Source organism: Lithobates pipiens, unplaced genomic scaffold, assembly GCF_037356315.1.
Source record: "Lithobates pipiens isolate NorthernLeopardFrog02 unplaced genomic scaffold, aLitPip1_a1.2 Scaffold_1, whole genome shotgun sequence".
NCBI lineage: Eukaryota > Metazoa > Chordata > Amphibia > Anura > Ranidae > Lithobates > Lithobates pipiens.
Window position 1 is genome coordinate 175878346 of NW_027507685.1, and position 17440 is coordinate 175895785.

Consider the following 17440-nt stretch of genomic DNA (forward strand, 5'->3'; position numbering starts at 1 on the left):
TGCAACCTTCGGCCGTGTAAATCCTTTCTGAGCATGCGCCATACTTAGTCCGTCCAACTAGCCTACTCACGAGCGCACTGTCCGCTGAAACCAAAGTTGGACGGACAATATTACGGAAATTCCGAAAGACTTAGTCCGCCAGACTGTCCGCTGAAAAAGTCCGCTGAAGCCCACACACGTGTTTCAGCGGACTAAGTTGGACGGACAATCCTCTCGTGTGTACACGGCCTAAGAAAAAAATGCTTTTGAGGTGATCGTTCCATAATCTAATCGTTAGTACACAGCTTTCGAGACACAATCATGACAATTAATGAGAAATGATCCAATGGGACAAGCACGGACATTTTTCTCATACGATACCAGATCATGTGATTTTCGTTTAATCAGTACAGTTGTTGTTTGAAAATACAATACAAATACACTACAACACATTACATTACTTCCGAATTTTTATTCTGTCATATGAGGATTTTCGTAGCTTTAGCGAATTCTTCATGTTCGATGTGAGACTAGCGTGCAAAAAACAAACAAATGATAATTTGTCTGATAATCCAAGCATTAGTCAACAACATCAGCCAGCATCCCCACTCCTTTGTTTAGAATCAAATTGTCAGCTGGGGCAAGTCTTTCATGGCGAGTCTCAGGAGCAACCAGAAGTGGACTTCAATGGAAGGTTAGCATTTTTATTTTAGGCAGATCAGCGGGCAACGTTCATTGTGATTGACAATGGATCTATATCACTGGATAATGTGATTGATGATGGATTTATATCATGGGACTTTTTTTTTTTTTTTAATAAAGTACGTCCCAAACGTATCTGTGTGTTTAATTACTTTTCAAATCTTTTTGTGATTGAGTTATACTTTTGTGAATGAGTACCCTTACTCATTCACAAAGGAGGGTCCTGGAAAAGCACTTTACACTTGCTGCTCCTTTTTCGAGGCTGCATGCTCATATAAGCCTCATATAAGGCTCTGGGGTGGATTTTGGATGGGATACCATGTTTTTCTTTTGTTCCTCTGAAAAGCCATACTGATCCCAAAAAGTATTTATTTTATTTTTTTTAGTTCTTTTTTTTTTTTTTTTTTTCGAAAAATTTTATTGAAAAGAATGGTACATGACAATGAAAATATCGTAAGATAAACAAAGACATTTTTTGAAAAGGGGGTAAGAGTCGTAAGGATGCAGATACATTGACAGTTAAAAGCATTATGAACATATTACTCCTTGCAGGAAACAGAGGCCACACCAATCTCCCCCAAAAGAAGGCAACTAAAGGGAAGGGGGGGGGGGAGGGGGGGTGCGTAACTTGCAGAGTCTGGTATAGCAGTCTTCACCTGGGGGGGGGAGGAGCCCAACCAGAGATGAGATTGTGGTGCTGAAGAAAAGAAGGTGCGTTGTTTTGTAAACCATATATTAAATTATCACGATATAGTATAGTTCACTGGTAGCAGGGGGTCCTTGGGAGTGAAAGAATGACTTTCAAGGTGTGTCCGTTCCTGAATAGTAAGTTTGGAGGCAATGAACAGGTCCCATCTGTCATGGAAGCGTTGTGTAGCTCTAGGCTGGTGTAGGTTTATGTTAAGTTTGTCCCGGAGAAGAAGATGCTTGAGGTCTCTATTGACTTGAGAAACTGAAGGAGTAGCGATGGAGGTCCAGTTTGCTAGAATGACTCTCCTGGCAAGCAACAGGCAAATCAGGGCCCATTCCTTGCCCGGGGGTGAGGAGGCAGCTGACCATGGGAGCAGTTTGGGGTCCCAGTACCCAAAGATGAGGAGCAATGGATTTTCAGAAGTGTAACCTCAAAAATAAAGGCCAGTATTTGATCCCAAAACGATGAGATGGCTGAGCAGGACCAGTAGCGGTGGGTAAGGGGAGGTCTTGGATGTTGGCAAAGAGGGCACAGTGGAGCAGGGGAGTTATGTTGTGACCCTGAAAAGAGGAACGGTATGTGCGCTCTGTGAGAAATTTTTAATTGGGTTTCCCTCCAGGATTCATTCGGGATTAAGTTGTACACCGAGTTAAGGCCGTGCAGAATTTTTTCGACTATGTCATCGTCCGAGAAGTCTTTCGCCCAGTTGGAAGCTGAGGAAGCATGTAGAGGAGGCGTTGTTTTAAGAAGTAGAGGTTTGTAGAGTTCAGATATTTTGTAGGAGTCTTTGCGTAGAAGTGTGTCAACGAAAGAAGATTTGAATCTTGAGTGTTCCACCCTGCAGGATTTCTGAAGGAAGCTGAGGCATTGACCGTGGTGGAAGGCAGAGGAATCTGGTAGGGAGTATTTTTGGGCCAAGGAACGAAAAGATAATGGACGACCAGAGTCCAAATCACATAAAGAGGAGAAGTTAATGAGACCTTTCTGTCGCCATGCTGCGTAAGGATGGTGATCCAGACCTGGGGCAAAATTTGGATGGCCCTGTATCGGAAGGTGTCTTGACATGAACGGAGAGAGCTTAAGACCTTTTCTGACTTCTCTCCAGGCGATAGCAGTATCCCTCAGGAGAAGATTGTGTTGAAGGGATGGCTCGAGACCTTTCCACTGGCAGTGGAGAAGGGCAGTCAGAGAATAGGGACGTGTCATTTCAGACTCTAGTTGGTAGTTTGAACATCGGGATTTCTGGGTTATCCAGTCCATGCCTACCCTTAACAGGCAGGCTAGGTTGTATGTTCTAAGGTTAGGGAGACTGATACCTCCCTCTGTTCTGGGAAGGTGGAGCTTGGTAAATGCTATACGTGGTTTTTTGTTTCGCCATATAAATTTGGAGATAGCGGCGTTTAGGAGTTTGACATCCTTGTGCCGGAGAAGTAGTGGGATCGTCTGGAGGGGGTATAATAGGCGCGCGAAACTGACCATCTTAACTAGATGGCACCTTCCCAGTAGCGATAGAGGCAGATCCATCCAGTTTTCAAATTCATGCATAATTTTGGCGAAAAGGGGGGGGTAGTTCAGGTGGTAGAGAGAAGAGGGTAGTCTCCCTATTTTTATGCCCAAATATGTAATATGTGTTTTTGCTATTGTAAAGATCGAGTTTTGCGCCCATATTGGATGTGGGCGGGAGCCCAAGGGGAGTATCTCGCTTTTGGAGTAATTTATACGCAATCCCGAGCATTTTCTGAATTGATCAAAAGTATCTTTGATCGTGGGCATGTCAGCGGACGGGTCTGCAGAGAAAATAAGAACATCATCTGCAAAGAGAGACGTTCTTAGTTCATGAGCCCCTATTTTGATCCCGTGTAAGGGGGCTACAGTTGATAGGTATCTAGAGAGTGGCTCGATAGCAATGTTAAAAAGGAGAGGGGATAGAGGGCAGCCCTGTCTGGTTCCTTTATGCAGGCGAAATTCGTCTGATAGGAGGCCTGCAGCAACAAGCCTGGCTGCTGGGGACGTATACATAGCGCTGATTAAGTGAAGAAATGGGCCCGAGAAGCCCATCTCTCCCAGAACCATGGACAGCCATTCAAAGTTAACATTGTCAAAAGCCTTTTCGGCATCAAGGGTAATAATGGCCATATCACTATTAGGGTTACATCTAGCGTGTTCCAGTGCTAACATCACCTTCCTGATATTAATGGTTGCTGTTCTACCCTTAACAAAACCTGATTGGGCGGAGTGAATCAGGAGGGGGATGATATTGGCTAGGCGGTTGGCTACTATTTTAGAAAGGATCTTGACGTCTAGATTTAGGAGCGAGATGAGTCTGTATGACCCTGGTTCTTGTGGGTCTTTCCCTTTTTTTTCTAGCAGTTTGATAATCGCTTGGTTGCCGGAGGGTAGATAAGCGCCGCCAGAAAAGATGCATTGGTAGACTGTAGCGAGAGTCGGAGTCAGCAAGTGACCTAGTGATTTATAGAATTCGCCTGTCAGGCCATCAGGGCCAGGTGCTTTGGAGGAGGCTAGGGTCCGAATTGTGGAGGAAATTTCCGAAGGGGAGATGGGGGCATTCAATTCATTGAGTTGGTCGGAGGATATTCGGGTCAGCTCAACTTTACCGAGGAAGTCTCGCGCCGTGCGCTGGTCAATAGGGTCTGTCGAGTAGAGTGCAGAGTAGTATCGTAACATTGCTGCGTTTATGCCCTTCTGGGAGGACGCAACACGACCGTCCCAGTCACGAATGGAAGGAATGATCGTCGGGTGGTGGGGTCCTTTGCAAAGTCTGGCAAGAAGTTTGCCAGCTTTGTTGCCGAATTTGTGTAAGGAAGCGTCAAGGTATGTTTTTTTTGTGATTTCCAGGGTTTCAGCCCATGCGTCAAAGGACTGTTTGGCTGAGTGCCAAGTTGTCCGGTTTTCGGGGGTGTCGTTCGCGTAGAGTTCTCGTTGGGCTTGATGTAATCTGGAGATGGAAGTTTTGTAATTGTGGAGGGCGTGTTTTTTAAATGAGGATGCATAAGAAATAATGCGTCCCCGGAGGAATGCTTTACCAGCATCCCAAAACAAGTTGGGGCTATCGGTGTGTGTCGCATTGGTCTGTGTATACATTGCCCATTCCTTCTCCATGTATGACTGAAAGTCTGAATTGTGTTGAAGGTAGGAGGGAAAGCGCCATATGTTAGGGTTGGGGTGTACGTCTGGGGAGTTCAGGGTTGCCGAGATGGGTGCGTGGTCTGATATAGCTATGTCATGAATGTTCGCTTCAGGGATCAAGGGTATCAGGTCGTTCGTACAGAAGATGTAATCGATTCTAGTGAATACATTATGTGGGTGGGAGTAAAAGGAAAACTCACGGTCGGTCGGGTGGTGTAATCGCCAGATGTCGTGAAGGTGGAGGGAACCTATCGTCGACGCCAGGCTCGTGGGGTTAGTAGAGGCGGGGGGTGTGACTGAGCGTGGAGACGAGGACCTGTCGTCAACCGGGTGAAATATAGAATTGAAATCGCCCCCTACAATTTGTGGAAGGTGAGGGGAACGCAGGAGCCAACTAGTTAACGTGCTAAAAAATTGTTTTGTAGGGTTGTTTGGGGCGTATATATTGGATATTACAAGCTCTTTGGATCCTATGCGGACCCGGATAGAGAGGAGTCTGCCCTGTTGATCTGCGTCAGTAGATAAGATCTGACAGGGGAGAGTCTTGTTAATGAGGATAAGTACTCCCGCCTTACGGCCAACGGCTTCAGAGCCAGCTACATCACCCACCCATAGCTTCTTCATCCGGACAAAGTCGGCCGAAGAGAGATGGGTTTCCTGAAGCAACGCTATATCTGTTTTAAGCCTTTTAAGGTGCCTCAGTACCTTCAATCTTTTTGATGGGGAACGGAGTCCTTTGACATTCCATGATACTATCTGGAGCATGATGGATCGTCAAAGGAGATATAACAAGTTCGTAGTGAAGTCTTTAGTGCGGTTGGGCTAGAGAGCCGCAAGGAAGATGGCAGTACATAGTGGAGGGCTGACATGCCCTGTTGAGCGAGTGGGGACTGCAAAGGAGTAAGCATAGCGAGTAGGAAAAGAGGGTGGAATAGGAGGGGGGGGGGGGAAGGGTGTAAATGCCAGGTATACGTAGTGCAACCAAGCATAAACAATCATAAACTTCACTTTTTTCCGCATGGGGGTCACTGTGTAGGTCAGCTCCCATAACCAAGCCTCATGAGTACTGCAGGTATTACTGCCCTACAGAAGAGGAATGTGTGGGGGGTGAGCCACCAATCCAGCCGGAACTGAGATGTGCCTGGCGATCTGCACAGATGGGACCCCAGGGGAAAAGAAGTTACAAATTCGTAAACGGCAGTATATGCAATATTAAATGCAAGCGGTAGAACAATGGAGAAAAGGAAGATAATAAACAATTGAACCAGGAGAATATAAAAACATTCATCCGAGATGAGGAACAGTACAGTGTGTGTGGAGGAAGAAGGGATAAAGCGGGATGGCTCAAAGAGCCCTCACTTCACCCCAATATTACCTGAGAAGTGTGAACGGCCCAGGAGGGGAACAGTTCAGAACGGGTCACTTCATCCAGGCGAGAGAAGGGTTGGCGTGAAGCTTAAAGTCCAGGAGAGAGGTGAAAAAGAAAAAACCTGTGGGGTATCCAGGCCCTTCAACGTGTGGTTTGGGCGAGCTGGGCCGGGCCCGCAGCCCTGAAGCGCTTGGGAGAGTCTTTCCGTGGGCTTCTTTGGTCCAGGGCTTGGTTGACTGGAGCCACCTTGGGTGTGGGGCTGAGATGTGGGCCCGAGCGTAGTGATTTTAGGAAGCGGGTCGCCTCATCAGGGTCATGAAACGAGAGTTGTTCGCCGTTAGGCGCTTTGATCCGCAGAATCACCGGGAATGCCAGGGTGAATTTCATTTGGCGTTGGTGGAGTTCCGTGCAGATATGTTGGAAAGCCTTTTGTTTCTTGGAGACGTCCACCGAGTAGTCGGCAAAGATTAAAACTTTGGTCCCATCAAGCTGAAGAGATCTGGATTGTCGGTACTGCTGCAAAATAGAAGTCTTATCTAAGTAGTTGAGATATTTGGCTATAATCGGGCGCGGGGATTTGCGTTCGGCGTTGAAAGCACCCACGCGGTGTGCTCGTTCCACGGTGTATAGCCCCCCGAGACCCAGAGCCTCAGGGATGCGGCGCGAGCAAAGATCCGACAAGGTAGACTGGGGCAGCGATTCAGGAATGCCCACAAATCGCAGGTTGCTTCTCCTGGATCTATTTTCGAGGTCGTCGAGCTTTTCCAGGATGTATTTATTGGTTCTGTCCTGGGCTTGTTCCAGGGACTGCGTCTGATAGAGTTCTTCCTCCAAATTGGTGATGCGATTTTCAGCCTCATTTAACCTGGAAGCGTGTTCCCCTAGTTGGGCTTGAAATTTCTGCATGCCTGTGATGGCTTTTTCCACTGAGGCGGCTATCATAGGGGAGAGGAGAGGAGAGCAGCCACAGCCTGTGCCAATAGTTCAGTATTACAGTCCTGTAATGGCGGAGGTGGCAGGGATTGCTGCATGTGAGGAGGTGCAACATGGCCAGCCAGGCATGGATGAGCAGGAGCCTGTGGGGATGATATGTCTCTTGGTGCTGTCTGGCCTGCTGTGTGATCGCCTACCTCCATTCGCTGTGCTGTGTCCTCCGGTGGGGCCGCGCAGGCCGGAGCTGAGTAGGCCGAAGCCGGGGCCTCGATTTGTAGCGAGGCCTGGCGCGCGGTGGCGGCCGCATACGATCGCGGCCCGGATTTTTCCACGAACCGGTCCATCGTGGAGCCGGTGCGATGGGGGAGGCTGCCTAAAGGTTTTCGGGCGAAATCGCCGCTGTAAAGCCTGATTTTAGAGGCCGGTGTGCGGGAGCTGTGAGAGGGGACAGCTACTCCATGCGGCGCCGGAACCGGAAGTCTTTTTTTTAGTTCTTTATTTGCATGGGCTCACACTTAAAATCCATGCCAGACCCAAGGTATAGGATCATGTGTATATTTTAGGAGAACACCCCAAATCATTTTTGGTATGTGTGATCCCGCGCTTAACATCTATATCAGACCCACATCTGGGATAAGGGTCTGTGGTATGGATTAAGGGAATCCCCACACTCTTTATTTACAAACAGTACCAAGCAACTGATAAATGTAATTTACCTGCCATTTAAATTGTATTTTTTCTTCGTACATTAGATGCACATGCATATGTACAGGTGTGCAGCTTCACAAGCAGGTTTATGGCATCCATCAAACATGTTATTTGAAGGAATTCAGTATTTTTAATGAATCTCTTAATGCATTATTAAAAGAGCTGCACTCTGCTAAATGGAATTTTAATAACATTTTGCATTGGTACATTTCCCAGCGAAGTTCTCTCCCCTTGCACATGTTTGACAATCCCTTGCATGTTATCTTAGGAAAGGGCAATTGAGTTTTTTAACTTTTAGCTCCCATTGATCTCAGAGGGATTGATTTGGTACACAAATTTTAATGAACTTTTGTCAAACTCTCTGCTCAAACTGGGGAGCAGAAATTTTAGTGATGTCTAACATGAAACAATACAAATGCAAAACTCCATTGAATAATATATCTGGGGATGCTCTGCCCTGCCTGTGAATTCTATAGCATGTCCTTTGGCTCTGATATAGATTTTAAGGCGGAACCTTGCACAAAAAACAAGAAAAAAAGGCGTGATGTCCCCCCAAAAATTCACACCAGTTACCTTTCTGAGCATGTAGTCTAGCAGGCCAGGAAAAGGGGATAGACGGGTGTTCCACTACCATCTTGAACCATACTGGGCCATATGCTTTCATTAACAACAGTGTCACCAGGAAGTTTGGAAGGAAATTTTGAGTTGCCATTACAACAGGAACAGAAAATCTACCTATGGGGGACACTTGTTCCCTTGAGACTTCTCTAAGAGGGGATTTCTCTCACATTGGAATAATATCCTTTCACATCCTGTTGGGTCTCCAACACAGGAAATTAAGGGAAAACTTCCTTATGAGAAACAGATTCTTAACAGAGGTCTAGAGACGATTCAGTTCGCATTGTGCGCTATACAAGTATTTCATTAATTAAAAAAAAATAAATAAATAAAAGAAATCGGTTTTAACCCTCCTCTACTCTAACCAAAATTAAAAGAAAAAAGTTTTGTCTTTGGTTATAAACCCTCCCCAACAACTTTGTCCCATCTAAATCAGCATAAAAACCCTAATGAACACTGCTTGTAGATATCTCCTTACTTGCTTAGTATTGTTGTAATCCTTGTTTTTCTGTAGAATGAAGTCACTGAGCATGCCCAGATCTCCCCTGATTTACGGCACACTCTCTATGTGCTTATATATCTGTTATCAGGACTTCCTATGGCACAACACTGAACTCTGCTAATCACTCAGAGATTCCTTCTACACACCATGTGACCATGTGTCCTCACATTCAGTCTAAACTTGACCATTACTGCAGTCTTATCAGCTGAAGCTGATAAGTCTGACAAAGGCAAACATTAGACATCAGCACAAGTAAATACTATGAAATAAACAAGTAAGCTATGAACAGGGAAGCTGGGTTGTCATAGAAATGTTGGATTGAGAAGGAGGCTTGGTTAACAGTACAGGAAGTGCTCAATATAAGGGAGGAAATATACTCCACCGTGGACTCAGAAAACAATATTTAAGATGGTGCTGCCTAACCCCTGGAAACAAGTTTTTTAAAGTTTCTTTGAACAGTAAGTAATATGCGATTTGGGCTGGATTACAGTGGCTATAGTCTGATAATTGCTTATTATAATGGACTAAATAAAAAGAAGCATCAGAGTGGGAGAGTTTACTTCCTCTTTAAAGAAATTTACCCTAAGTCTTTTAATTATACAGCAGGATGAGAAATGAGAGGCATAGAGGTACCTGGGAGCAGAAGTCAAAACAGGTCAATAAAAATGTCATGCTTCCTATATTAAAATATTGTTTTTATTATTATTTAATTTGCTGTCTTTTCCTCACTGAGGAGGATTTCAAACCACTTCCTATCCCGCACCAGTGTGGACACATACAGCAATGAAAATGTGACAGAGATTCTAACTATTCCAGATTATACTAGAGAAAATAAAAGTAGCGGGCAAACCTTTTTGCAAGTTTTTCATAGAGTAGTTAATGGTTATAATCCTTTTTCAGTTTTACATGACAGTGTACTAGGGAGTTGGGGAGATCTCCCCTGAGGCCGCGTACACACGGGCGGACTGTTCGCCCAACTTTGTCCGCTGAACAGTGTTTGGGCGGACAGTCCGCTCGTGTGTGGGCTTTCAGCGGACAGTTTCAGCGGACAGTTTGACGGACAAGGTTTTTCGGAATTTCCGAAAAACTGTCCGCTGAAACCTTGTTTCAGCGAACAGCCCGCTCGTGTGTAGGCTTGTTCGTCAAACAAAGTTGCGCGCATGCTCAGAAAGGATTTTCACGCCGAAAGTTATAATGCAGTGTATAGGACGTCGTATTTTTCGTCCCGTCGTACGTGCCGTTCACGTCATCGCGCACGGTTTCAGCAAACTGTTCGTCCGTCGTGTGTGGCCATGTCCGTCCATGCTAAGTTTGAGCGGACTGTTTGCCGAAACTGTTTGATGGACAAAGTTGGGCGAACAGTCCCCGCGTGTGTACGCGGCCTCACTGTGGTCCCTAGGACAGGGGATAAAGGTGCATCTAGAAATATAATTTTTTTTTTTAGCAGAGCCTGGAAGCATTTGATTGTCAGTTAATCGTTTTCTTTTGTATTACAGTTTATGCATTTTTGAGAGATCCTGCAAACATCTTGTGTGGTCTCAGAACCCAAAAACGTAAGGTGAAATCTCCTCACAGGGAACACAGATATAAATAAAGGATTAACAATCTAACATCAAAGGTTATGGTGCTAGAACCCAATTGGATATTAAAATGGGCTAGAGTACAAGACAAATATATTATATATACAGTATCTCACAAAAGTGAGTACACCCCTCACATTTTTGTAAATATTTTATTATATCTTTTGATGTGAAAACACTGAAGAAATTACATTTTGCTACAATGTAAAGTAGTGAGTGTACAACTTGTATAACAGTGTAAATGTGCTGTCCCCTCAAAATAACTCAACACACTGCCAATAATGTCTAAACCGCTGGCAACAAAAGTAAGTGCACCCCTAAGTGAAAATGTCCAAATTGGGCCCAATTAACCATTCTCCCTCAACGGTGTCATGTGACTCATTCACATTACAAGGTCTCAGGTGTGAATGGGGAGCAGGTGTGTTCAATTTGGTGTGCTCTCTCTCTCTCATACTGGTCACTGGAAGTTCAACATGGCACCTCATGGCAAAGAACTTGCTTAGGATCTGAAAAAACAATTGTTGCTCTACATAAAGATGGCCTAGGCTATACGAAGATTTCCAAGACCCTGAAACTGAGCTTGAGCACAGTGACCAAGACCATACAGCGGTGTAAAAGGACAGATTCCACTCAGAATAGGCCTCGGCATGGTTGGCCAAAGAAGTTACGTGCACATACTCAGCGTCATTTCCAGAGGTTGTCTTTGGGAAATGGACGTATAAGTGCTGCCAGCATTGCTGCAGAGGTTGAAGGGGTGGGGGGTCATCACTGAATAAAATTGGTCTACATGGCTGTCATCCCAGAAGGAAGCCTTTTCTAAAGATGATGCACAAGAAAGCCCGTAAACAGTTTGCTGAAGACAAGCAGACTAAGGACATGGATTAATGGATCCATGTGCTGTGGTCTGATGAAACCAAGATAAACTTATATGGTTCAGATGGTGTCAAGCGTGTGTGGTGGCAACCAGGTAAGGAGTATAAAGATAAGTGTGTCTTGCCTGCAGTCAAGTGGTGGTGGGAGTGTCATGGTCTGGGGCTGCATGAGTGCTGCCAGCACTGGGGAGCTACAGTTCATTGAGGGAACCATGAATGTCAACATGTACTGGGACATACTGAAGCAGAGCCTGATCCTCTCCCTTCAGAGACTGGGCCGCAGGGCAGTATTCCAACATGATAACAACCCCAAACACATCATCAAATGGAAGGTAGAAGAGCGCAAGGTCTCTAACATCCACCAGCTCTGTGATGTCATCATGGAGGAGGGGAAGAGGACTCCAGTGACAACCTGTGAAGTTCTGATGAACTACATGCCCAGGAGGGTTAAGGCAGTTCTGGAAAATAATGGTGGCTGCACAAAATATTGACACTTTGGACCCAATTTGGACATTTTTATTTAGGGGTGTACTCACTTTTGTGGCCAGCAGTTTAGACATTAATGGCTGTGTGTTGAGTTTTTTTGAGGGGGCAAGCTGTACACTCACTACTTTGTAGCAAAGTGTCATTTCTTCAGTGTTGTCACATGAAAAGATATAATAAAATATTTACTAAAATGTGAGGGGTGTACTCACTTTTGTGAGATACTGTATCTATCTATCTATCTATCTATCTATCTATCTATCTATCTATCTATCTATCTATCTATCTATCTATCTATCTATACATATATAGATTATATTGTCAACTGGAATGCTTGCCTTTACACGCACTTTACTTTAACCTTAAAGTCACCCCAGTCTTAGTTTGTGGGCTTCAGTATTGAGTTGGCCCACCCTTTTCAGCTATAACAGCTTCAACTCTTATGGAAAGGCTGTCCACAAGCTTTAGGAGTGTGTCTATGGGAATGTTTGACCATTCTTTTAGCGCATTTGTGAGGTCAGGCACTGATGTTGGATGAGAAGGCCGGGCTCCCAGTCTCAGCTCTAATTCATCCCAAAGGTATTCTATCAAGTCGAGGTCAGATCAGTCAAGTTCCTCCACCCTAAACTTGCTCATCCATGTCTTTATGGACCTTGCTTTATGCACTGATCTAAATAATTTGGTGGAGGGGGGATTATGGCGTGGGGTTGTTTTTCAGGGGTTGGGCTTGGCCTCTTAGTTCCAGTGAAGGGAACTCTTAAAGTGTCAGCATAACAAGATAGTGTCAGCATACCAAACATAACAAGACATTCTCCCAACTTAGTGGAAGCAAGGTCCATAAAGATATGGATGAGCGAGTTTGGGGTGGAGGAACTTGTCTGGCCTGCACATACTCCTGACCTCAACTCGATAGAACACCTTTGGGATGTTTTAGAGCAGAGACTGCGAGCCAGGCCTATCTATCTACGGTATCTATCTATCAATCTATACATCAATTTACAGTGCCTTGAAAAAGTATTCATACTCATTAAAATTTTCCACATTTTGTCATGTTACAACCAAAAACGTAAATTTATTTTATAGGGATTTCATATGTTAGGTCAACACAAAGTGGCACATAATTGTGAAGTGGAAGAAATAAATAAATATGTGAAAAGCGTGGCGTGCATTTGTATTCAGAGCGTCTGTGAACAGCAATTTTCAAGTCTGGCTACAAATTCTAAATTGGATTTAAGTCTGGACTTTGACTGGGCCATTCTAACACATGAATATGCTTTTATCTAAACCATCGCATTGTAGCTCTGGCTGTATGTTTGGGGTCGTTGTCCTGCTGGAAGGTGAATCTCCACCCCAGTCTCAAGTCTATTGCAGACTCTAATGCCGCGTACAATAAATGCATGCAACACTTTTCAGATATTTATTTGTAAAAAATGTTGAAAACCATTTATCATTTTTCTTCCACTTCACATAAAATCTCAATAAAATACATGTACATTTTTGGTTGTAACATGACAAAATGTGGAAAATTTCAAGGGGTATGAATACTTTTTAAAGGCACTGTATACAGTAGCTCACAAAAGTGAGTACACCCCTTACATTTTTGTAAATATTTTATTATATATTTTCATGTGACAACACTGAAGAAATGACACTTTGCAACAATGTAAAGTAGTGAGTGTACATGGCAACTTCATTGAGCTGGTTGATGTTAGAGACCTTGCGCTCCACCACCTTCCATTTGACGATGCCCCACAGATGCTCAATAGGGTTTAGGTCTGGAGACATGCTTGGCCAGTCCATCACCTTTACCCTCAGCTTCTTTAGCAAGGCAGTGGCCATCTTGGAGGTGTGTTTGGGGTCGTTATCATGTTGGAATACTGCCCTGCAGCCCAGTCTCTGAAGGGAGGGGATCATGCTCTGCTTCAATATGCTTGACTGTAGGCAAGACACACTTGTCTTTGCACTCCTCACCTGGTTGCTGCCACACACGATTGACACCATCTGAGCCAAATAAGTTTATCTTGGTCTCATCAGACCACAGGATATGGTTCTAGTAATCCATATCCTTAGACTGCTTGTCTTCAGCAAACTGTTTATGCGCTTTCTTGTGCATCATCTTTAGAAGAGGCTTCCTTCTGGGTCGACAGCCATGCAGACCAATTTGATGCAGTGTGCAGTGTATGATCTGAGCACTGACAGACTGACCCCCCACCCCTTCAGCCTCTGCAGCAATGCTGGCAGCACTCATACATCTATTTCCCAAAGACAAAACCTGGATATTATGATAAGGACATGCACTCAACTTCTTTGGTCAACCATGGTATGAGTGGAACCTGTCCTGTTAAACGACTGTATGGTCTTGGTCACCATGCTGCAGCTCAGTTTCAAGGTCTTGGCAATCATCTTATAACCTAGGCCATCTTTATGTAGAGCAACAATTCTTTTTTTTCAGATCCTCAGAGAGTTCTTTGCCATGAGGTGCCATGCTGAACTTCCAGTGATCAATATGACAGAGTGAGAGCAATAACACCAAATTTAACACACCTGCTGCCCATTCACACCTGAGACCTTTTAACACTAACGAGCCACATGACAACAGGAAGAGTAAATGGCTAATTGGGCCCAATTTGGACATTTTCACTTAGGGGTGTACGCACTTTTGTTGTCAGCGGTTTAGACATTAATGGCTGAGTATTGAGTTATTTTGAGGGGACAGCAAATTTACACTGATATACAAGCTGTACACTCACTCCTTTATATTGTAGCAAAGTTCCATTTTCTTCAGTGTTGTCACTTGAAAAGGTATAATAATATATTTGCGAAAATGTGATGGGGTGTATTTACTTTTGTGAGATATTGTATATCACATAGAAACAGAAACTGGACAGGATGGGATTAATATATGTTTGTTATTTTAAAACCTTAGAATAATAGAATTTTCAGGGCCTTACAATTTAAAGTAGCCTTTCTTAACTAGGGTTACAGTGGTTGCAAAAATTTCCTTAAGCAGTGAGCAATAATGCAGAAATCTCTTGCCTTAAGGTCCAATATAGAACTTTTCCTCTCATTTCTCAGGTAAGTTACCACTGACAACAATGACCATGTTATCTGTCTTTGGGGGAAACATTGACGTCCAACCTATGGAGGCATTTCAGTGGCCATCATTGTAGAGGAGGTTTCTTTCTCAGTGACCACCAGCGTAACAGGGTATTCCTTCTACTAACCGGACCTGTATTGCTTACGCATCATGAGCTGAAAATATAATAATTTTTAGGAGGGGTTCCTTGAGACCTGAACATTGTTTCAAGGGCTCGTCTATTATAAAAAGCCTAGAAAAGGCTGATATAAAGGGGCAGACTATGCACTCTAGAAGCTGCTTTATTAGCTCAGCTTTGGCTTGGATAAAATGAAACAAAAAGACTTTTACAATTTTAAATTTACCACATTTGTATTTGGTTCGAGCTCTGGTTCTTTTTTTAATATTTTTCTAATGAATCCTTCTTGGCAAGATACTCTTCCATTATTGAGAACATGTGGCCTGGACCACTTCTCACTGGCCTGCCAGGCTGCATGCTTGGATAACAGTATGAGATGGATTTTGTATGGGGGGGGGGTCAATTCCTTTTTAGTTTTTGCATCTGTTTTACCCTTAAAATCCATAACAAATCCAAATTGTATTTGGAATATAGTTGTTTTTTCATGGGGTCAGCCTTGACCTCTATACTGGACCTTCATCGAGGATATGGGTCTGGTATGTATTTTTGGGGCAAACAGCATGCAGTCCAAACAAAGCCACCCCATGTGCATAAGGAAGTAGGATCCCCTCTGCGCTCAGTATAGATGTATCATACAGCTACTCTGTGCTTGCTGAGAGTACCATACACTAATGTTACAAAAGATATAAAAATGTAATTACTGGGCATATCCCATATTAAAGGGATCTGCAATCTCAATGGTTGCTAATGCAGTGATAGCATTAGGCTTTTATTTACCACCTATGTATGAATGAAGCCTTATTTTTCTGCAAAAATGAAATAAAACAATGTAACTTTTAAACCTTTAAACAGCTCAAAATATTTACTCTTCGTGATATATTACAAAAAAGTTATTTTTAGTTTAGTGGTTACAGAGCACTGCAATAGGAACACCATGGGACATATTTCTAAAGCAGTGAAAGTGACTTTCACCAAACATCCACTGTGGGAAAATCAATCACTGTCATTTAAAAGACATGCACCAGAAAGATTCACCTGCAGTGAATGTTTAATGAATGTCAGGTGACTTGCTTATGCATATATATAAATATGCCCTATCATGTCTAAGCCCTTGTACACACGGTCGGACATTCCGACAGAAAATGTCCGATCGGACCATGTTGTCGGATAATCCGACCGTGTGTGGGCTTCATCTGACTTTTTCCGTCGGAATGTGCAACCAACAAAGTTTGAGAGCTGGATATAAACATTTTCCGACAACACTATCCGATCGGACTTTTTACGATCGTTTGCAGAGAATTCCAATCGGACAAAGTGCCACGCATGCTCAGATCAAATTCCTAGACCAATGCTATTGGCTACTAGCCTGAACGTAGTCCCGTTGTAACTAAATAACGTTGTCACGTAACAAACGATCGGATTTTCCGACAACTTTGTCCGACCGTGTGTATGCAACACCAGTTCCGGATAAAATCCGTCGGACAAAATCCGACGGATTTTTTTGTCGGAATGTCCGACCGTGTGTACAAAGGCTAAGAACTAGTATTGTTACCTCTGGTTATTGAGAAAGATAATGAAAGTGTTACTAAAAGAGTTATTTAAGATACAAGTATTATTACTATTTATTTCAATGATGATAATAACCATATATAATAGGATTTTTTTTTTTTAAAACAACAGCAATTATTTTGTTGCTTTTGATATTTTAATTTTTTCCTTCTTTTAAAGATAAGTTCATGCATAATAACACAAAGTAATCTGATTCTTTGAGTCATATCCAATCCCAGTTATACTAAAGGAGAAATTTAGGAAGTGAGGTTGAGGGATAACCACACCCTTTCACATGACAGAGTTTAGTTGATGTGTGTTTTATACACAGACACTGATTTTTATTAAATTCTACATTCTCTGAATCATCTCACTCTGTATACTCTGATGTACATGACATATTCTGGACTACCTCCTTTTATTTACTTTGTAGTGGTCACATGCGTGACATTGTTCCACTTTGAACGCTGTGCTCTATGCTATATACTCCACAATGAAGGAGCACATAACCTGCTAGTTCATATATAAAATTGCATGCTGAACATTTCTAGTAAATTATGAAGGATGCAGATTATATCAAGGCTTCTATTCTTCCTACCTGTACACTGAAAAAGAAGGCAGAGAGTAAAGATAATATTCCATTTTCTGCAAATAATGTAGATACTGGTCTTCTTCTGGATGTAGGATCCATGGGAATTCTCCATTATGTGATGGAAAGACCGTAGGAACTGCCGGTGTTTCTCAGCTCAGATCAACAAATAGTCAATAACTCATTGACATTCCCTTTTATATGACAGTGAAAGGCAGCTGGTTTCATTGTGAGTTATACTTGAAGGGGGTGATGTTTTTTTTTTCTGTTTTGCCATGAAACGACTGGAATGAAGAAAGTGCTTAGGGCATCGATGAACTGTATGGAACATGTTACAACACACATGCAAAAAAGTATTAGTTACAATTTAACTTGAAAAATCTCTTGGTTTCCTTTCTTTTCCTGTACATTAACCAATTCTGAAATTTAGCCCATTAAATGTATGCTTGTATACTACTGAAAGCTATAATTATTTGATAAGACAAATTGCAAAGTGCAGTAATA

The 17440-nt window shown here is 43.2% G+C and overlaps 1 protein-coding gene across 1 annotated transcript in view; it reads right to left on the reverse strand.

Moving 5' to 3' along the window:
- Positions 1-17086, reverse strand: part of LOC143979627 (uncharacterized) — a 61738-nt gene extending 44652 nt beyond the window's left edge. The window contains exon 1 of the mRNA XM_077478947.1: positions 16946-17086. Coding sequence (XP_077335073.1) covers positions 16946-17051 — 106 coding nt within the window. The 5' untranslated portion in view covers positions 17052-17086. The remainder of the gene's footprint in view (positions 1-16945) is intronic.
- Between the last annotated feature and the right edge of the window lie 354 nt (positions 17087-17440).